A 23,676-nucleotide genomic window follows, 5' to 3' on the forward strand; every position below is an offset into this window, starting at 1 on the left:
CACACACATGCAATGTACACACACACACACACACACACACACAAGAACAAGAAGGTCAAAGTGGATGAGGCATATTATCTAATAGTCATAGAACTTATAAAATTATCATTATATGCTAACGTATCAGGAACAATATTTTTTTGATTATTGTTGTAGACTTTATAAAATCAAACAAGAATTACATTGTCTTGGTAGAGTAACTGAAGTTGATAAGGCTTTCTGTGAAAAATACAGATTCAGGAACTGAATCAACTGTGGTTCAACGGTGTTGTGCCAGCCCACACAAAGAACCACTGTCTGAGCATGGCTGAAAACTGTAGTAATCTTCTAGCAACCTGGACAATTTCACATCCACGAAGGAAGAATTGGGGCTCTGAGCCAGCTGTTTCTTCTTACGTTTTTTTCTTTTCCTCTTCCAAGGAAGGGTGTAATAGATCTCTAGCCAGAGGCATGGTGACAGCTCTGCATCAGATCTCTGAGAGTGGTGCTTGCTTTTGAGCTCCTGGCAGCAACAGGAACAATATTCTTTAGGGACACCTGGAGCCTTGGGAGAGCAGTACCTGCGAATGGGAGTAGTGACATGTGCCACCATTTTCTCCCAGCCACATTCAGGCGCCTATTTAGCCTTTGGCAAGGGAAGAACTGTGGACTTGATTATTAAATGCCACTCACACATTTTGGGTACATGCTCTTACTTCTCCCTAATTTGGGGACCTGAAAGTGAAGAAATGTCCCTGAGTTCTTAAATCAACAGGAATATGAAACTCTGTTTCTCTGTCTCTAATGGGCATGATGGTGCAGGATACAGGGAAATTTTACAGTGATCAGAAGCTCCCAATGTATAGCAAGCTGCCTCCTGCTCCTGTGTTTTGTGTCTGAATGTGTTTCTGCCCTTGGAGTGGATACCGTGGCAGAAACAAGCTTGGTGTCTGCACTCATGGTTCCAGGTTTCAGCTGCAACCTGTGAGCCAGGTAGTTTTTCATAATCCAGTTAACCTCTAGAAGCCCCGGTGTTTTATTTTCAAAATAGAAGCAATCAGATCATCTCTTGGAATTGCTGTGAAGATTAAATAAAGGCATCTGAACACACTTAGTTCCACATCTGGCATCAAAGGAGGTGTTCAATAAACTCTCAGATGAACACAGAAGAATGTAATATCCTTTTCAACCATGAGGTGCTTTGATTTGTGACAAAAAGAGCTTCGTGACCTGTTAACAGTTTAGAGTAATTGAAGAACTTTTGAAGTAAGCAACCCAATGACATTTGAGTGCTAGGGCAAACAGTGAAAGTGTGCTTAATAGTAAATTCATTATAGTTGTATGAATAAAGCAGTTTGATATTTTTTAGAGGAATTGTGAAGTGCTACAATAACCACACATGGCGCCTGATTTGGGAAGACGTTATGAAAAGCCCTAGAAGGTAACATTTGTAATAAGTGGACAGAAGACAGGCATGATAACCCTGTTTGAAATTTGTAACTTTGTCTGCTATGTGGATTTAATGTATATAAACTAATTTGTATTGGAACTAAATTTATAGTATTATACTAGAATTTACTTTTATTGAAGTAAAAGTCAATGTGTTAGGTGGACCTATTTACAGGAGATTTAAATTAGATTGCTTTTTTAGAAAATTTATTTATTCATGTCACAACCAAGTATCAGCTCCCTTCCCAGTTCCCCCAGACACAGATCCTTCTCCGTCCCCCCTCCCTTTCTCCTCTGAGAAGGGGGACACCCTCTGGGTTTCACATACTCTCACTCCCCAGCACACCAAGTCATTGCAGGACTAGGCACATAAATTAGATTAGTTGTATTGTAAAACTTTAGAAAGCATTTTATTTGTAGTATTATTAATTTTTATTTTGATGAAGAAATAAGTTATGAACTCATACAAATATTTGGGATTAGGTTATAGTTAGCTTAGACATAAGGACAATTTGGGCTTGCTAACCTTAACTACAGTTGTTAGTGTCCTTCCTTCCTTCCTTCCTTCCTTCCTTCCTTCCTTCCTTCCTTCCTTCCTTCCTTCCCTTTCCTTTTTTCCTTCCTACCTTCCTTCCTCTCTCTCTCTCTCTCTCTCTCTCTCTCTCTCTCTCTTTCTTTCTTACCTTTTCCTTCGTTTTTTGTTCCCTCATTTTAAAGATAAAGTGTCATATAACTCCAGCTGGTCTTGAATTCATTATGTAGCTGAGGATGCCCTTGAACTCCTTTGCTTTCTGCCCCTATCTTCCGAGTTCTGGGATTAGAAGTGTGTCACTATACCCAGTTTATGCAGTGCTGGGGAACCAAACCCAGGGTTGCATGCAGGCAAGCTCTCTATGAACTGAGCTACACTCACAGCTTCAGCTGTCACCCTTATCAATGGGGCAGAAGAGGAAGAGAGACTATTAAACATTTGGAGAAAGACGAACATTTAGAAAAAGTCTTGACAATACAGCAGTCACTCTAAACTTTATAAATGTTCCAGGATTATTTGTACTAAGATGTTCTAGTAAGTTTTGATTATTATGCTTTCTATTGTAAGCATTCCATCAAGGACATCCCAAGTTCTAGAATACCTGTGGTATATAACCCTAAGAATAATAATAACTTTATATATATATATTGAAGTAGAACCTCTCCATGTAGTCATTTCTAGCCCCAGACTTACTTTATAGCCTGGACTTGTTTCAAACTTGCCATTGCTATGATCCTCCTGCCTCAGCCTCCCTAGGGTTGATATTATAGGCCTATGATTCCACACCTGGCTCTGAACCTCCTAATACTGACGCTTTTCCAAGTATTTTCACACACATCAGCTCATTTGCTCTCCAGCCCTGCAAACTATGCCTTTCACAGAACTGATGTAATTAGTAGACAAACCAAATGCCAATACAGTTAGGCAACTGTTCAGCTTTGTCCCCAGTTACATTTGGATGGGGTTCGAGTGGCTCCCAATCCACTATTCTTCATCATCATAACTTCTTAGCTGGGATAAACACAAAAAGCACAAATTTTTCTGCTAAACACAAAATCAATGTAGAAAACTGTTGACTGTATCACTGGTCAAAAGGACCAAGTTTGGTTTCTGTGAGAACACTGATTTGCATTTAGCAGGACACTGATTTGCCTATGGGCTAGGATTTAAGATCCTTCCAGATTATATTTGACCCAAACCCCTAAGGAGTTCCTCATGCTTTGGTGACTCCCAGCCATAAGGTTATTTTTATTGCTACTTCATAAGTGTATTTTGCTACCAGTATGAATTATAATGTAAATATCTGATGCATAGGATATCTTATATGTGACCCTCAAAGGGCCATGACCCACAGGTTGAGAAGCACTGGTCTAGAAGGATCTCAAATCCTAGCCTATATGCAAATGATTCTTTCTGATCTCACAGAGTCCAAACCCTGTCCTGTGATGGGCAATGCTATGGGTAGCCTGTCTCCATCAGCCATGCTGGTTAAGGACAATGGAGGGCCTGCTCTGCGTTACTTTGTCATGTAGGTTTGCTCTAGTCTTGAATGACTTTAATATAAACAACAGCCTTGGCCCGAGTGACTCCATTTGGTGTACAAGTGCCAAGAGCATTTTGTTTCCACAAGTAAGCAACAACCATTCAGCAGAGTACCAGGAGGCACACACTTTATAACTCATTTTATGGCAATAAAAATGACAGCTGTGAATATATCACATTATATTGGAAATACCAGACACTTGAGATTGTCAATCACATTCACACTGGCTATAACTATGTCATATGGAGCTGTAAAAGGAGCATCCTAAGACCAAAATGTGGCAGATTTACTGATAGTGATAACGGTCACTTGTCACTATCCCTACCCAGGAAAATTAGCACAGTGAAGCCTTTATGCCTCTGTCCCTCAGGCTCTAGTTCAAGTGCAGTTTCTCTGACCCATGATATTCAGCCGTCTTCAAACTGACCCTTGAAACCTTGCCACCCAGACCTGCATCTGACAGCTCCATATTGGAATGGCTCTGTGCTTTCCTTCTGGTTCCCTGCAGACCTTCTCTTACACTTGTGCCAGCTTTCTGCCTCTGACTTGTGAATGGCCTCTATGAACTCTGTGCTAACTATTGTTTGACGTATGTAATAATATGTTGGCTGAGAACTAATACTAGTAATTTTTATTGGAATCAAAGAACTTGAGATGGCCAATGGCCAGCTATCAAGCAAAATGGGGATGGCTTGTTAAGTTGAAGCCAATCAAATGAATCCAGTTGGTGAATTTACTGTTATTCAATAAACTTTGATAGTGTGGAGAGGCACACATATGTTTTTATTTTTAACTGGGCACATTTCCCACACTATCCTTGGATAAGGTTATGAAAGATGGCCTCCTGGCTTCCTTTTAGATTCCTCAGCATGAACTATAGGTTTCCATGTCTCAGTCAGTACCTTGTTTTCTCTTCCTATCATGTTGTAATCAGATCTTGTTACACCACTTCTCACATGCCAGCCTTCTTCCACTTACCCTGGCCTTCCTCATTGGGAAACCACTGCTTCCCACATAGCAGCTTTCTGCCCAGTTCATTGTAGTTCTCAATACTCGTGCCCAGTGTATATAAAAGAAATGCATTGTTGTTAGTTGTGTAATTACATGATCTTCTTTCATTTTCACTGAGTGAGCTCTGTTAACTTTTATTGCTGGGAATTCAAGTCAATGAAGGGTTTTTGCCTTATATGGCTCAATTACTTTCAAAGCCACCCACTGCTTAGTAAACCCAGCCTTTGTAAGAGCCAGCTAGAGAATATGGGAAGGACAAGTTAAATCCTTGTCACTCTGTCCCATATCCAGGCTTCAGGAGAACTTGAAGACGATGTATTAAAAATGTCAAGTCTTGGGCAGGAGAGATGACTCAGTGATGAAGCACTCTGGCTGCTCTTCCATAGGAACCATATTCCAGTTCCGGCACTCACACGGCTGCTTATGATCATCTGTCAATCTAATTTTAGGGAATTCAATGCCTCTTCTAACCTCTGCAGACACTGCATACACATGTTGACCAGACATACATGCAGGCGAAATATCCACATACATAAATGCACAGTTGATTTTAATAATTTCTGTTCTGTCAGTGTTTGGTTATGATTGGGAGGGAAGAAAAAGCAAAATGCTCATTAATCTAAAACCCACAATTAAAATCAATAGAGGCCACTGCATAAATTATTTCAAAGGCTCGATTGATCTGTAAAAAGAGATAACAAAATCACAAACTTTAGAAAAATCCCTTCAATGACCCTTAGACTTACTCAGAACCTCAATGGATCCTTGATGGACTCTTGGATCCATCAAGAAAGTAGATTTCTTTTAGCCAAGGGATGACAAGAGTGAACCTGATTGCTGAGGCCAGGGCTGCCTGTTGGAAATGAAGCACTCACAGGACAGTGGAGTGGGCAAAGTGTTCAGGAATACGAAGGCTTCACAACCCACAGACATGATGAAGTACTCAGGGATATGGGGACTGCTGAATGGGCTTGCTTGCAGGGAGCTCTAAGCTCGATTAATTTAAAAGGGAAGCCCTTAGTGCAACTTATGGGTCACTGTAGACTTGTGGACAAAAGAAATACATAGAGAAACCATGGGGATGAACCATGAAAAAAAGACAGAGTGTTGTTATTTTAAACTTCACAGAATTTAGTGTTCTAATCATTGCTGAAGAAAGTGAAAGAAAAAACACTCAACATACACACAAAACATAGGAGAAATCAGTTGTATCCCAAACCTGGTGGGGATTAGCAAACAGCACAAAGTTGAAAAAAAATGTGATTTATTCCATTATCAAAGCAAAAGTCCAAAAGCTTTGTCCTCTGCTTGGTTTCTACAGTTTTAAAACGACTGCTTTTACCCACTGCTGTTTTAAGTCCCTTCCTCTGAGAATGTTAATTGGCCAGGTTTTCCTACCCAGATTCCCAAGGAGAACCCAGGGGGAGAGTAAATGCTCTTTTACCACCATACAGTTCTGGAAGAAAGTCACTTAAACTATTCAGCAGTCTCAGAAGCTTCTAGAATTTGGAAACTGGTCAAAAGTTTGTTTGCTTGTTTCCTTCTTTCCTCCTCCCCTCCTTCCCTCCCTCCCTGCTTCCCTCCTTCTCTCTGTCAGTCTATCCTTCCTTCCTCCTTTCCTTCTTCCTTTCTTGTTCATCAGCATGCGTGGACTCCTGTCCACACATCCTTGTTTTTTGTCTCCTTACTCTTTTCACTCACTTCCTTTTTAAAAATCATCCTAAGCTTTTAAAAGCAGATTATTTTTCTGTGTTCCCATGAGGCTTATAAATTATTACCTAAGGTCTGTAGATTTAAGAAATATATTAGGCTCCATCCACATATGTAGCAGAGGATGGTCTTGTTGGGCATCCATGGGAGGAGAGGCCCTTGGTCCTGTCAAGGCTCTATGCCCCAGTGTAGGGGAATGCCAGGGCAGGGAGGTGGGAGGGAGTGGGTGGGTGGGTGAGGGAGTAGCCTCATAGAAGTGGGGGTGGGCTGGGGTGGGGAGGGATAGCGGGTTTTTGAAGGGGAAACTGGGATAACATTTAAAATGTAAATAAAATACAATTAATAAAAATAATTAAAAAAGAAATATATTAAGAGAAGAGTATTTTTTTCCTTCTTAAATAACACTAAAGGGAACAAAAGAAAGAAATTCAACTCTTTATATTTGTTTTTTTCCCAGATCTATCAAATGAAAAAGACACCCATGACACTCTCTTCTTTCTGATGGAGGACTATTCCACTTCCCTGGCGGAAGACTGTGTTTGTTTTGTGGAACACTATTTTCCCAGCTGGGATTCTTAAGACTACACAGGCAGACCTGTGAAAATACTCATTGCTATCAAGAACTTAGCTGTGTTCATACAACATAAACACAGAGGCCAAATCTCTCTTTCTTCTCTACCCGGTCCACTTGTTTAAAATATTTTATGTTAATTGGCTTTCTTTATTTGGTTTTTATTCAACTCTATTTACAGTACAATTCAGTCAACCAAATTTACTGTGGCCTCTGAGTTCCATACCTTAGGTGGTGGAGAAGATGACTGTGTAGTTTTGAAATTGCTGTTGACCTGTCTACCTTCTCCCATCCCAAAAGAGGGTAATCCTATGTGTTAGAAGTCAAACCTGGATTTGAGGCTAAACTTTCCATCAGAAAGGAAGGAAGTAGGAACTTCTATGGTAACTCAGTTTGGCTTTGGCAAAGGGGCTAAGTGCACACTTTACACCAAGAATTGTGCTAATAGATGGTTTTGTAGGATATGGTGGGTAGTGTCTTTAGGTTCAACTTCCAGGATCTTAATCCTTCAGTGCTTCAGATATGGAGACTCCACCTTCAGTATACTATTAACTGGTCTAATATTAATTGGAGGAGTCATTTTATGACACTCCCATTGTTCCTGAAGTACCAAAGGAACAATTTAGTGTTCTACTGCCGCTGTAAAGATGCCAAATACACACATGACTGCAAAATATTCTAGAGAAGCCTTAGGAGATGGTATGCTTTAAGGTAAAAATAAAAGGAATATAAATAAGAAGGCATGAAGTACTGAGAATACAAAATAGCATTTGCCATTGAACTAAGTGTGTTAGATTCTCTGTTTATAAGTAAATCCAGAATAACAATGTCATCATCATAGTCACAGTGGCCTTAGGAAGTAGATATCATGTGTTCTTGAAAATGAGGCTCAGTTGTATTCAAGTTATTCAAGGTTATAGCATATGGATAAGAAAGGACATTGGATTCAAAACCAGACCTAATTCCATCATCCGTTTTCTAAGTAGAGAGTTGAACTGGCCATTAATAATACAGATCATAAAATCTTCGTCAATGTCATAGAACTCAAGAAGGAGAGGAGATGTGCTTATTCAGAGCAGAGGATGCACATCTGTATCGTCAAAAACAACGGTAACACTGATGATTGAGCTGCCCACCCATCTCTCAGCTGTCTCATGCCTGTGAGCCTCCAGGTTTGACCCTATCTAAGCAACAAACAAGGGAAAGCTTAAGACTAAAATAGGAGTTTCTAAGGTTAGAAAATGTTTTAAAAATCCCTCCCCCAATCCCATGCCAATGGTTTGCTGAACTTGGGTAAGCAAAGGGATCATTAGGAAGTGTTTTTTTTTTTTTTTTTTTTTTTTTTTGCTGTTAGAGGGGATACAGGACTCTGCACTGCACAATGTTCTGATTTTGAATAAGTCATTGAAATGTTCTGAGAATGTCTGCAATAGTCAGACTCAATGATATAAGCAAAGCTTCCAGGCACATTAGGGGTTTACTATGTTTTGAATGTGTCTTTGGGAACTCAATCTTCACTGTAAATATACTGACAAATAAGATGGGGGAGGTGACTATGTCTCCAGGGCTCTGCCTTCCTGAATGGATTAATGCAGTGATGGTGGAAATGAGTTAGTTATCTTGAGATAGGATTTTGATGAATGTATGAATTTGGCTTCCTCTATACTCTTTTTATTGCACACATTTTTCTATTTTTCTTCCTACTGAGGCTATTACATCACGAAGGTGCTCACCAGATGTGGGTCATTTGATCTCGGACGTTCTAGCTTCTAAACAATGAATCAAATAACTTCCTTTCTTTTCTTAAAATCATCCAGTTTGAGATGTTTCAGTATAGCAATGGACATGGACTACTAACATTCTTTAACTGTTTGTTAAATAATTAAGACACGTATTTTCCAAGACTTTAGAGAAGAATTCTTTCTTACCTCTTCCAGACTCTGGTGGCTGCAGGAAGCCCTTGTGGGGCGCCATCACTTCGATCTCCAGCTCTTTTATCTATCTAGCAGTATGTCTCCAAGTCTTCCCTTCTTCTTACAAGGGCTATCATTTAGAATTTAGACTTTTCCCTAATTCAGTTACATTAACCCTGAACTGTGACTGCTAACTGGGGATAAAAACTCTGAGATTCCAGGTGAAGATGAATTTGGGGCTCCCATTAAACTTCAAAAATCTATTACTTTTCATTTTCTATAAAGTCACATAGGAGACAGAGATTATATACTTCAAACTATGTGGCATACTTATGATGGCTGTTAAGAATGGCTTTGGTAATCATAATATATTTATGTATTGGAGATTTGATTGTCCAAGAAAGAATAGACTCAATTAGAAAAATAAACTCATCTTTGCCACAGTGAAGTAACTATCCATTTGGTTCCTAATGAAGGTTGAGGATATCACACTCACAGATATAATTGCTTTGAAGACTGGGATAACCTTTGATTCTGGGAGTATCTAGGCCTCAGTCAATGGGTTCTCAGAGAGTTTTTCTGTGTAATGAACCTGTCTCGTCTGAGTTAAATGGATGCTGGCTGGTGAATACTTTGAGATGATGGGAAAGCCATAGTATTCTGAAGGTAGATGATGTGATGGGCTGTGTGGTCTAGTGATATCTGTTTCCAGAGTGTCCCCTGTTAAGATGCAAAAATGCTGGAGAGAACTGAAATATAATTCTTTGGATGTTCATCGAACAGCAGGCTGTTTTAAATGCATTGAGAGATGGATTTTCAAGAGTAACTTAATTATCATCAATTTTCACTCGACATGAAACTCATTCATTCCAGATAACATGACTAGATTACACAATAATTTCTAGTTAATCAGTAGACATTTTCTCATCAGACTCAGCTACTTCTTAAATATTCCCTCTAAGAGTTCTTCCTTCTACTTCTTTTCCCACGAAGAAGAAAAGTAATGAAATCACAAATAACTTATCATTGGGTGAAGAATATGAAATATAGGTAAGCAAAAACAAGTTTTAAAAGGCCCACTCTTGTCCCCCCTTTCTGCAAAACAAAACAAATATCCCCACAGTTATATTTTGTTATGTATGCTGTTTTCTTTACTCTGTGTGTGCTCAAAACGGTTTATTTTTGTCATTTACTCTTTTATATGTTTCTGTGTAGGTATGTGCACATGAAGGCAGGTTCTTACAGAGGCCAGAAGAGGGCACTGAAACACATGGATCTGGGATTATGGGGAGGTTTTTTTTTTTTTTTTTTTTTTTTTTTTTTTTTTTTTGGCAGGAGCAGCAAGTGCTCTTAACCACTGAGCTGTCCCTACCTGTGCATGTTTGAAACAGAACCATGTATCTGGGTTGTGTGTGGTGGAATGGGACCAGCTTCATTTACTTAGAAAATTCTGGGCATATTCTACATCTAGACCATGGAAGAATTACCTCAGAAAAGCCTTAATTGAACCTATTCTTTTGCTAATGTGTTTGGTTGTAGTACCAGTGGGAGGGTGGACATAGGAACTGCTGTACAGGTATGAGGCTACCAGGGTGAGTTCTGAGAAGACAAAAGGAGAGCTAGAATGGAGGTTCAGCAAGAAGATACTATCATGGACACTAGATGAAGCTTGCTGAGTACATAAATAGGTGTGGCTGCTTCTTATGTCTGAACTAGTATTACTGTCACCTTAACCAAGACAAGGAGGAACTTGTCTCCCAGATGGATGCTCACAAATGGTTTTCAAATATACTTAACAGTTTTCAATTAAAATTTACTTTTTGTTAAAACTATTGAGCCAAATGCAAATTCATTGTAAGTTGCCACTAGGAGAATATTTAGATGTCTTTTTGTACAAACTCTTTGAGACAACATCAAAGGAAATATATAGCCTTCACTTACCTTTATTTCTGATGCTGGATAAAGGTAAAAGGAGATGCCCCCGCATGAACATTGCCTATTAACCCCCAGAGGTTTTGTGTGAACTGCTGTGTTTAACTTAACTCTCCAATAAAAAGGGGAACATGATTTGCTTTAAATTGTTACTTACACAGTGCAATGTCTCAGGCATTAGCACTTACTTGATTGCATTCAGACATTACGTTGGCAAAGGAATGGACTGCATTAAATTAACATCAAGCACAATGAATGGTAATTGCAAGACTGTCATTTCTACAAGTGCAAAATTGATGTGTTCTGCAAGCCCATTCTATTGTACGCCACAGGAAAATCACAGAAGCATGTTGTTCTGAGCAGAAAAAATGCAATGTAATGGCCCTGTTAATGTGTCTTGGTATTTTTCAGCAATGGTATTCCTTTCCACCTTTGTTCTTGTCTCATGCTCATTCTTCAAATCCTGTCTGATCTAATTTGTATGCTCATATTCTAGGCCTGCCAGACAGCAGCCTGGATGTACAGGCAAACATTGTGGAACAATTCCTTCTGTGTGTGGTGTCTTATGTGAATAATGCCAGCATAAACAGCCCTCCATGTATTCCTGAAAATATGAATGAGGACTTATGTAAAGCTTCTTAGACAGAGACACAAGAAACAGCTTACAGCAAACTTTCCCCAAATGCTATACATTCATTTAGAAAGAGAAGAGTGATTCACAAGGTTTTGTGGCTTAGGAGAAGTGCCAGCTGCCGTTCTTTGTACTCTTCCTGCCTTAAATTGTTACTTACACAGTGCAATATGGGAAATTAGGCTTCACCAGTGGAGTGAATTTCTTTCAGTCACATGTGATCACAGAGTATATATCCCAGTGAAAACATGTTGTCTTAGGGATTTTATTGCTATGAAGTGAAACCATGACCACAGCCATCTTTATAAAGAAAACATTTAATTGGGGGTAGCTTACAGTTTCAAAGGTTTAATCCATTATATTATGATGTAAAGTATGGCAGTATTCAGGTAGACATGGTGCTTGGGAAGGAGCTGAGAGTTCTACATCTGGATCCACAGGCAGCAGGAGACTGTCACATGAGGCCTAGCTTGAGAATATGTGACCTCAAAGCCCAACCTCACAGTGATACATTTCTTTCAACAATGCCATACTTACTTCGTCAAGGCCACACCTCCTAATTGTGCCACTTCCTGTGGCTAAGTATTCAAACATGAGTCTATGGAGCCATTCCTATTGAAACCACCACACCTGTATATGCATTGGTTTCTTGTATTTTTTATTGTCCATGTGGAATTTACTACAGACTCAAGGGTTCATTAAAACTAGACTAATACTGTAATAAAAGATACTCTAGGTTGACCTAGATACAAAGATATTTCAGTATCTTTGTAGGTTGAGAACCACTTATAAAAGTGTTTTGAGTAAGAGTAATAATGATAATGGTATTAACAATCTGAGCAGAGACAATCTCAAGCTTTAGGAACTGGTGGGGGCAAGGGCACACAAATATAAATGGGCTGCATTTGACCATTGATGCTAATATGGGATGGTTAAGCCTGAGTTCCCTTAGAGTTCCTGAACTTCGTCAATCATCATTACAACATGGTGAGACTCTTTACATTGTAATATTTTAGCCAGTGTGGGGTCTGGGGAATTGTGTACTAGGTTCAGATCTCTTATTTTAGTAAACAACAAAGGTAAGGAATAATCAGATGATCTCTCTTAAGGTGGGAGAGGCATTCACCTTATCCTTAGAAACAAACACAACCATTTGCATCCATAGAAGCACTAGATAGACGATTTAGTCTTATAAAGATGTATAAAGATTGCATTGGAAGTCATCTCCACCATACCTTTGTTGCAGAATGTCCCATCATAGGCTGTCTTAGAGCAGTCACAGGAGTAGCCATGGTATTTTTCGATGCATTTGCCTCCATTTTCACAGTTAGCCCCATAGCTGGTACAATGGCCGGAGCATCCAGATTTGAACCCAGATGTGACCTTTGCCCTTTCTTCTAAGTCAAGTGTCACTCCATTCATCCTCAAGGAGCGAATGCAGCCCAGGAAGCCCTGCTGGCCCCCAGCACCGCCTGGAAATGACAGAAAGCACAGAGTTCAGATGGGTTCTTTGAACAGAGTTCAAAAGGCCTCTGCAACTGCCTTTTCTCTCAGCATGTTTAGGAAACTGTAGCAGGAGAGAGTTGATAAGCACAACTTGTCTTTTTTCCTTTCGAGTTGGTGCTGTCTAAACAGAAAGAGTTGAAGCTTTTCCCTCAGGGTGTAGTGTCTAATTAAAAGAGGCTGTCTTATGAGAAGAAATAAACTTGACACTGAAACAAAATGTTTGTAGATATGTAAAAATGTATAATCTGGATTCTTACGGAAAAGAGGCTTATTTTTTTCTTTAATCTCAGAGTGTTCAGTTCTATAGCATTATCTGTTGAACTATAAAGCAGAGAGACATGAATACATTAGCATAGTTAAGTAAGTCAATTAGTCAGGAGGCATAAATTCATTTGAAATGTCATTGTACTTGGTGATTCTTGTCTTATGAATTGTTTTGCTTTGAAGTTCACATTAAGGTACTCAGGATGTCTTGGCTAGAAGTATGAATGGACTACACAGAAATCAGTATATTACAGTTATCAATATTTGAGGTTGGATTCCATTGCTTTTCCTCATGTCATTTTAAGACATAACTGTGAAATGCTGTTTTTTGGGATAACTTACAATCACATATACATGAACACACACACACACACACACACACACACACACACGCCATGCTAAAGAGTAATACTTGAGTAGCCATTTTGGCTCATTTTGGCTCTTTTTAGCTATCACTGACTTTTCTTTATCCCATATACAAAATGGTGGAGTTTATTATGACACCTTCATAGACATGTATCATTGTACTTTACTCATAGTCACTCTCCCCACCACCCTCTCTCATCCATTCCCTTCACTTGTCCCCTTTCCTTCAACAATAAAGTTTCCTTTTTGTTCTCTGTTTTTTTTGTCATATGTGCTATTATCATGATACCCAGCAGCGTGGATACCTGCATAAGATCTGTGCAGAATTGAGCCCTTCAGCATTCTGACATGGATGGGGATGAAGCTCTTGAGGTCCTACCCTTCCATGACCATCTATTTGTGGTTACTGTTGTTGGAAGAGGAAGTATCGTTTCCTCCAGTAGTGTATCCATTGGTAAATGGCCCATGCCTTCAGTAAATGACTCCTAACCCATGCTCATGCAAGTAATCCTTGCAGGGCAAGAGAAGACAAGAAAGTATAAAAAGAACTAGTTGAGATGAAAAAAGGGGTCTACGGGATGGATGAGGGGTAAGAGAGGGGGATATGATCATGGTACATGTATAACATATGAAATAGAAGGTTAAATTTAAAAATAAATGAAGAAGACATGTGACACGCAGTGATGATCATTATGTCTTCTGGAGTAAGTTACAGAGTAGAACTGAGGTTTACAAGCATGAACATAGTAAAGAGGCTCTAACATACATATAAGGACGCATGATAACATTGTTTCACAGGTGGACTTAACTGAGTCTGTAATAGTCTCCCATAGCTGTGGTTTTCTTTAACAGCTGATAAAGTGGGTGCTCATATCTGTATCTTAAAGCTGATATAAGAGTTGGAAACAGGTCTAAAATGGATCATATGTAGAATTACCGGAAGGCATTTCTGATGAAATTTTAAAAAAGAAAATACTATTATTAAAACTAAAACCAAGTTTGTCTTTGGATATATGTTTGGTTCTGTGTATCTTTATTATTTATTTAATTTAAAATTTTATTCTTTGGATAATTTCAAACATGGGTACTATATTTACATCATTTCCACTTTTCCCCCAAGTCAGTGGCTAATAAACAGCTGTGCACTTCTTATAAGTACATAAGGTAATTGTCATTCATTTGATCCTCACCACAACCTGCAAAGGAAGGTATTGACATTATTATTCCCATTGTACAGGCAATGAAAATTGAGGCCCTGAGAAGATAAAAACTTTACTCGAGGACTTATAGCTTCCAAACAGAAAGTGTGTATCAGATTTGTCTTATTCCTGAGCCTATCTATGGTTTCATTGGCTAGTGATAATCATCTAATACAGAAACAAAGTATTAGACCAGGTTCCCCACAGTTGTAATCATTTATGTTATGTATATGTGGATACTTTAAAAATGAAGCAGTCTATATTATGGGTGCAGATTTTAATACATCTGACTATATATAGTATATAAAATGATATTACATATGGCAGCATATATTGTATATGACATGATATATTATGATATAAACATGCATATATATTAATATGGCATAAAAACAGAGAACAGAAAGGGAAGTTTATTGTTGAAGGGAAGGAGGCAAGTGAAGGGGATGGATGAGGGAAAGTGGTGAACAGTTACTGTGAGCAAAATATAATGATACATGTATATGAAGGTGTCATAATAAAATCCTCCATTTTCTATATGAACAAAAGAAAAAGTCAGTGCTGGCAAAAAAGAGCCAAGATGGTTGATCAAACATCATTCTTCAGCACGGTGTGTGTGTGTGTGTGTGTGTGTGTGTGTGTGTGTGTGTGTGTGTGTGTGTGTGTGTGTGTGTCTGTGTGTGTGTGTGTGTGTGTATCTGTGTGTGTGTGTCTGTGTGTGTGTGTCTGTGTATATCTGTGTGTGTGTCTGTCTGTCTGTCTGTCTGTCTGAAACGGAAACATCTCATTCACTAGGCTGAGTGCAGGAGAGTACCCTTGACAATGCATGTTGGCTTCATCTGTAAGACAAGGACAGAGGAAGTTTGAATTTTCTCTCTCCAATTTGAGACATCTGTTTTCACTGCCCTCAGAACTGGCAGTCCTTATTCTTGGACTCTGGAGCTTGTAGTGAATTATATTGCCAATTTTCTTGTTTCTCTAACTTCCACACAGCAGACTTACATTTCTTAGTTTTAATAACCCCTTGAGCCAATTCCTTAATAAAACTCTCAATAAGTTAAAAAAAAAAAAGGTATGCTGTGGAGATGCTAAAGTGCTCGCAGCGTAAGAACTCGAGTTCAGATCCTTAGCATCCATTTAAGAGCCAGGCATGGCAGCATTGTGTGTAACCAGCAGTGCTGTGTTATGGGAGACAGGTGGATGTCTAGGGATCACCAGTTAGCTGGTCTATCCAAAATGTCGAGCTGCAGGTTCAGTGAAAGACCTTGTCTTAAATGTAAGGTGGGAAGAAAGAGGAAGATATGAAATGTCAACTCTTGTACATCAAAGCATGTATGTCTGCACAGACAGACAGACAATGCACAAAACACAGGTGTGCACATACACACAGGTGGAAAGATCAATAGGTCTCTGTTGTTTAGATGAAATTACCCTGCTAGAGATGCAGTCAGATCACTTGACCTGTCATCCTGGCCAAAAGTGCACGACTGTACATTCATTGGGCAGAACTAGTGGACCAAAGACTCCGTCACAGGATGGATTAGAATCTGCATGTGTCCACACATCCTCCCCAGGGAGATGGCAAGTGAATCCTTCTGCCTTTTTGAGACCAAACCTCACAGTGCTTTCCTTGGGTCATATATTGATTTGAATAAGCACTCTCTAAAGTAGCATCTTGTTTTTATAAAATATTTGAATAGAGGATTGAAGAGAATCCAGTGTCCTTTTGGATCAAAGCTATGCACTAGTAAATAGCAAACCAAGTTATTAAACACAACCACTTTGAAGGATTTCCCATCCTGCCATCTGCTTGTCAGCACAGCCTCACACCTCTGTGCTGGAGAGAATTAGAGCCTCTGCCTGATTTGGAAGTAATTCAACCCATTAGTCACCCTTTGTGTGCTAGAATTTCAATTTGGCTCCCACCACTTTTGCTGCTCTGGTTTTTGTTCTTGCAGTGAGGGATTTTCCAAAGGGCCTTTTATTACATAAGTGCATAGCTATTTGAATTTTCACCACCAGTCAATTAAGACAATTAAACCCTATCAGAAATATGCTGAAAAAAATAAAAAAGTCTTGTTTTTAGATATTCCCCTCTCATATTTGCTTAGTTATCCATGGAGTAGTTCTAGGTTGCACAAATCATATATACATATGCATATATACTGAATATCTGTTTTGTCTATCATATCTATCTATCATCTATCTATCTATCTATCTATCTATCTATCTATCTATCTATCTATCTATCTATCTATCGATAAGCAAGATGCATAACTAAACCTGGTTGCCACATAACTAACTACTTTTAGGAGACAACCTTTAGTACTTAAAATATTTTTAACTTTCATTTTTATTTTATGTGTGGGTGTTTTGCCAGCCTCTGTGTCTGACTAGGACCTGAATGCCGTGCCATGGAGGCCAGAAGATGTTACTGGACCCCCGGAACTGGAGTTATAGATAGTTCTAAAGCACCATGTGGATGCTGGGGATTTGACTCAGTTCCTCTGGAAGAGCAGCCAGTGGTCTTAACCACTGAACAATCTCCCTAGCCCCTACTTTTATCTCTAAACACACATGAGTGTAAAAAAAGAAAAGACATAAAGAAACAGGACCATAACAGACATTGTTCTCAAATTTCCTTCTCGACGCATGACATATTTCCCCTAACACTACAAGCATAGCCAGAACATCTTGATTAATATTTGACAACACATCTTTGTAGCAAAGCTGTCACTCCTTCTGCCATTCCACTGCTAATGGAACTTTAATTTTATAGGCTATTCTAATAGTATGAAGTTTGTAAACATCTCAGCATAGTTTCTCAGTTTTTTCTTAGATTTAACGATTGTGCTGTGTGTGTGTGTCTGTCTGTTTGTCTGTCTGTCTGCATGTGCGTGCACATGAAATATATGTGCAGGTGCTTTTGCATGAATAGAGACCAGAATTCTCCTCCTCAGTTGCTTTCTATCTTATTTTTGAGCCATGGTCTCTTTGCACTTGGAGTTTACCAACTGGCTAAACTGGCTGGCCAGTAAATCCTAGTGATCCTCCTGTCTCCGACATCTCAAGCTGGGATTACAGGTGCATGCTTCCAGGTTTTTCCCTGGGTGCTGGTGTTCCAAACCCAGGTCCTGATGCTTGTGTAGCAAGTACTTTACTGCCAGTATATTTGAAAGTCCCTTAAGAAAAATGAACTAATTTATATTGTATCAAAATAAAATGAAATGCATACTTGCTTCGCATAATCCTGATATGGGGACTCATCAGTTCAACTAAATGGGAACAAATTTACTGTTTTAATTATTAAAATGAATTTTTGTATTGTTCTTTTCTTATTTTTAAACTGTTGCTTCATGGTTTTGCTTTTGGAGTAGATAGAAGATGGTGTATTTTTACTGGTTGATGATAATAGTTTGGGGTTTAACTCTTTACTGTGAATTTTGTAGTCATTTCCTCTAGTTTATGCTTTCTAAATTGTATATGGTACTTTATTTCCTTAAAAAAAGTTTTGAGAGGAAACAGACCGGATAAACAGTTCTCTGCACCCAAGTCCCGTGGGAGGGAGAGCTAAACCTTCAGAGAGGCAGACACGCCTGCGAAACCAGAAGAGACTGCTCTCTACACACATTACTGATTCCAGAGGAAAACACCGGAGGCCATCTGGAACCCTGGTGCACGGAGGCTCCCGGAAGAGGCGGCGCAGATCTTCCTGGTCGCTGCCACCGCAGAGAGCCCGTGGGCAGAACCCCCCGAGCAAACCTGAGCCTCAGGGCCACAGGTAAGACTAACTTATCTGCTGCAAGTGACTTGCCGGGTGGAATCGGGACAACAGAGGCAGATTCCCTCTAGGACCAGGCACGCCCTGTGTTTACGGAAGTCCCACACCCGGATCCCGGCCGCAGGCAGCTCTCTGCTCCCAGAACCCGTGGGAGAGATACCTTACCGCCTGGTCAGGTGGGCACTCCTGAGGCTGCAGAGCAGAAGAGACCACCAACACTGCCCACCCCTGCCCACATCCCTGGCCCAAGAGGAAACTGTATAAGGCCTCTGGGCTCCCGTGGGAGAGGGCCCAGGTGAGGCAGGAGCCCTGCCTGAGACACCGCCGGAACCTGAAGGAAACAGACCGGATAAACAGGTAAGACCAACTTTGCTGCTGCAAGTGACCTGCCTGGTGAACTCAAGACACAGGCCCACAGGAACAGCTGAAGACCTGTAGAGGGACAAAACTACACACACGAAAGCAGAACACTCTGTCCCCATAACTGGCTGAAAGAAAACAGTAAAACAGATCTACAGCACTCCTGACACACAGGCTTATAGGACAGTCTAGCCACTGTCAGAATTAGCAGAACAAAGTAACACTAGAGATAATCTGATGGCGAGAGGCAAGCGCAGGAACACAAGCAACAGAAACCAAGACTACATGGCATCATCGGAGCCCAATTCTCCCACCAAAACAAGCATGGAATATCCAAACACACCAGAAAAGCAAGATCTAGTTTCAAAATCATATTTGATCATGATGCTGGAGGACTTCAAGAAAGACGTGAAGAACTCCCTTAGAGAAACACAGGAAAACATTAATAAACAAGTAGAAGCCTACAGAGAGGAATGGCAAAAATCCCTGAAAGAATTCCAGGAAAACACAATCAAACAGTTGAAGGAATTAAAAATGGAAATAGGAGCAATCAAGAAAGAACACATGGAAATAACCCTGGATATAGAAAACCAAAAGAAGAGACAAGGAGCTGTAGATACAAGCTTCACCAACAAAATACAAGAGATGGAAGAGAATCTCAGGAGCAGAAGATTCCATAGAAATCATTGACTCAACTGTCAAAGATAATGTAAAGCGGAAAAAAGCTACTGGTCCAAAACATACAGGAAAATCCAGGACTCAATGAGAAGATCAAACCTAAGGATAATAGGTATAGAAGAGAGTGAAGACTCCCAGCTCAAAGGACCAGTAAATATCTTCAACAAAATCATAGAAGAAAAAACTTCCTAACCTAAAAAAGAGATACCCATAGGCATACAAAAGCCTACAGAACTCCAAATAGATTGGACCAGAAAAAAACACCTCCGTCACATAATAGTCAAAACACCAAACGCACAAAATAAAAGAAAGAATATTAAAAAGCAGTAAGGAAAAAGGTCAAGTAACATATAAAGGCAGACCTATCAGAATCACACCAGACTTCTCGCCAGAAACTATGAAGGCCAGAAGATCCTGGACTGATGTCATACAGACCCTAAGAGAACACAAATGCCAGCCCAGGCTACTGTATCCTGCAAAACTCTCAATTAACATAGATGGAGAAACCAAGATATTCCATGACAAAACCAAATTTACACAATATCTTTCTACAAATCCAGCACTACAAAGGATAATAAATGGTAAAGCCCAACATAAGGAGGCAAGCTATACCCAAGAAGAGGCAAGAAACTAATCGTCTTGGCAACAAAACAAAGAGAAGAAAAGCACACAAACACAACCTCACATCCAAATATGAATATAACAGGAAGCAATAATCACTATTCCTTAATTTCTCTCAACATCAATGGCCTCAACTCCCCAATAAAAAGACATAGATTAACAAACTGGATACGCAACGAGGACCCTGCATTCTGCTGCCTACAGGAAACACACCTCAGAGACAAAGACAGACACTACCTCAGAGTGAAAGGCTGGGAAACAACTTTCCAAGCAAATGGTCAGAAGAAGCAAGCTGGAGTAGCCATTCTAATATCAAATAAAATCAATTTCCAACTAAAAGTCATCAAAAAAGATAAGGAAGGACACTTTATATTCATCAAAGGAAAAATCCACCAAGATGAACTCTCAATCCTAAATATCTATGCCCCAAATACAAGGGCACCTACATAAATAAAAGAAACCTTACTAAAGCTCAAAACACATTGCACCTCACACAATAATAGTAGGAGATTTCAACACCCCACTCTCATCAATGGACAGATCATGGAAACAGAAATTAAACAGAGACGTAGACAGACTAAGAGAAGTCATGAGCCAAATGGACTTAACGGATATTTATAGAACGTTCTACCCTAAAGCAAAAGGATATACCTTCTTCTCAGCTCCTCATGGTACTTTCTCCAAAATTGACCATATAATTGGTCAAAAAACAGGCCTCAACAGATACAGAAAGATAGAAATAATCCCATGCGTGCTATCGGACCACCACGGCCTAAAGCTGGTCTTCAATAACAATAAGGGAAGAATGCCCACATATACGTGGAAACTGAACAATGCTCTACTCAATGATAGCCTGGTCAAGGAAGAAATAAAGAAAGAAATTAAAAACTTTTTAGAATTTAATGAAAATGAAGGTACAACATACCCAAACTTATGGGACACAATGAAAGTTGTGCTAAGAGGAAATCTCATAGCGCTGAGTGGCTGCAGAAAGAAACAGGAAAGAGCATATGTCAGCAGCTTGACAGCACACCTAAAAGCTCTAGAACAAAAAGAAGCAAATACACCCAGGAGGAGAAGAAGACAGGAAATAATCAAACCCAGAGCTGAAATCAACCAAGTAGAAACAAAAAAGGACCATAGAAAGAATCAACAGAACCAAAAGTTGGTTCTTTGAGAAAATCAACAAGATAGATAAACCCTAGCCAGATTAACGAGAGGACACAGAGAGTGTGTCCAAATTAACAAAATCAGAAATGAAAAGGGAGACATAACTACAGATTCAGAGGAAATTCAAAAAATCATCAGATCTTACTATAAAAAGCCTATATTCAACAAAACTTGAAAATCTACAGGAAATGGACAATTTCTAGACAGATACCAGGTACGAAGTTAAATCAGAACAGATAAACCAGTTAAACAACCCCATAACTCCTAAGGAAATAGAAGCAGTCATTAAAGGTCTCCCAACTAAAAAGAGCCCAGGTCCAGATGGGTTTAGTGCAGAATTCTATCAAACCTTCATAGAAGACCTCATACCAATATTATCCAAACTATTCCACAAAATTGAAACAGATGGAGCACTACCGAGTTCCTTCTATGAAGCCACAATTACTCTTATACCTAAACCACACAAAGACCCAACAAAGAAAGAGAACTTCAGACCAATTTCCCTATGAACATTGATGCAAAAAATACTCAACAAAATTCTGGCAAACCGAATCCAAGAGCACATCAAAACAATCATCCACCATGATCAAGTAGGTTTCATCCCAGGCATGCAGGGGATGGTTTAATATACGGAAAACCATCAACGTGATCCATTATATAAACAAACTGAAAGAACAAACCACATGATCATTTCATTAGATGCTGAAAGCATTTGACAAAATTCAACACCCTTCATGATAAAAAAAAAGAATAGGAATACAAGCCCATACCTAAACATAGTAAAAGCTATATACAAAACCAGTTGCTAACATTAAACTAAATGGAGAGAAACTTACAATCCCACTAAAATCAGGGATTAGACAAGGCTGCCCACTCTCTCCCTACTTATTCAAAATAGTTCTTGAAGTTCTAGCCAGAGCAATCAGACAACAAAAGGAGATCAAGGGGATACAGATCGGAAAAGAAGAAGTCAAAATATCACTATTTGCAGATGATATGATAGTATATTTAAGTGATGCCAAAAGTTCCACCAGAGAACTACTAAAGCTGATAAACAACTTCAGCAAAGTGGCTGGGTAAAATTAACTCAAATAAATCAGTAGCCTTCCTCTACAAAAAAGAAACAAGTCGAAAAGAAATTAGGGAAACGACACCCTTCATAATAGACCCAAATAATATAAAATACCTTGGTGTGACTTTAACCAAGCAAGTAAAAGATTTGTACAACAAGAACTTCAAGACTCTGAAGAAAGAAATTGAAGAAGACCTCAGAAGATGGAAAGATCTCCCATGCTCATGGATTGGCAGGATTAATATAGTAAAAATGGCCATTTCACCAAAAGCAATGTACAGATTCAATGCAATCCCATCAAAATACCAATCCAATTCTTCAAAGAGTTAGACAGAACAATTTGCAAATTCATCTGGAATAACAAAAACCCAGGATAGCTAAAACTATCCTCAACAATAAAAAGGACTTCAGGGGGAATCACTATCCCTGAACTCAAGCAGTATTACAGAGCAATAGTGATAAAAACTGCATGGTACTGGTACAGAGACAGACAGATAGACCAATGGAACAGAATTGAAGACCCAGAAATGAATCCACACACCTATGGTCACTTGATTTTTGACAAAGGAGCCAAATCCATCCAATGGAAAAAAGATAGCATTTTCAGCAAATGGTGCTGGTTCAACTGGAGGTCAACATGTAGAAGAATGCAGATCGATCCATGCTTATCACCCTGTACAAAGCTTAAGTCCAAGTGGATCAAGGACCTCCACATCAAACCAGACACACTCAAACTAATAGAAGAAAAACTAGGGAAGCATCTGGAACACATGGGCACTGGAAAAAATTTCCTGAACAAAACACCAATGGCTTATGCTCTAAGATCAATAATCGTTAAATGGGATCTCATAAAACTGCAAAGCTTCTGTAAGGCAAAGGACACTGTGGTTAGGACAAACGGCAACCAACAGATTGGGAAAAGATCTTTACCAATCCTACAACAGATAGAGGCCTTATATCCAAAAAAATATACAAAGAACTCAAAAGTTAGACCGCAGCGAGACAAATAACCCTATTAAAAAAATGGGGTTCAGAGCTAAACAAAGAATTCACAGCTGAGGAATGCCAAATGGCTGAGAAACACCTAAAGAAATGTTCAACATCTTTAGTCATCAGGGAAATGCAAATGAAAACAACCCTGAGATTTCACCTCACACCAGTGAGAATGACTAAGATCAAAAACTCAGGTGACAGCAAATGCTGGCGAGGATGTGGAGAAAGAGGAACACTCCTCCATTGTTGGTGGGATTGCAGACTGGTACAACCATTCTGGAAATCAGTCTGGAGGTTCCTCAGAAAATTGGACATTAAACTGCCTGAGGATCCAGCTATCCCTCTCTTGGGCATATACCCAAAAGATGCCCCAACATATAAAAAAGACACGTGCT

At 39.4% G+C, this 23,676-nt stretch overlaps 1 protein-coding gene across 1 annotated transcript in view; it reads right to left on the reverse strand.

Annotated features, from left to right (window-relative positions):
* The window catches only part of Cntnap2 (contactin associated protein 2), a 2,154,251-nt gene that overhangs the window by 199,872 nt on the left and 1,930,703 nt on the right, over window positions 1-23,676 (reverse strand). The window contains exon 19 of the mRNA XM_032907255.1: window positions 12,507-12,743. Coding sequence (XP_032763146.1) covers window positions 12,507-12,743 — 237 coding nt within the window. The remainder of the gene's footprint in view (window positions 1-12,506; window positions 12,744-23,676) is intronic.

The sequence above is a fragment of the Rattus rattus genome, chromosome 6 (genome assembly GCF_011064425.1).
Source record: "Rattus rattus isolate New Zealand chromosome 6, Rrattus_CSIRO_v1, whole genome shotgun sequence".
NCBI classification, from domain to species: Eukaryota; Metazoa; Chordata; class Mammalia; order Rodentia; family Muridae; genus Rattus; species Rattus rattus.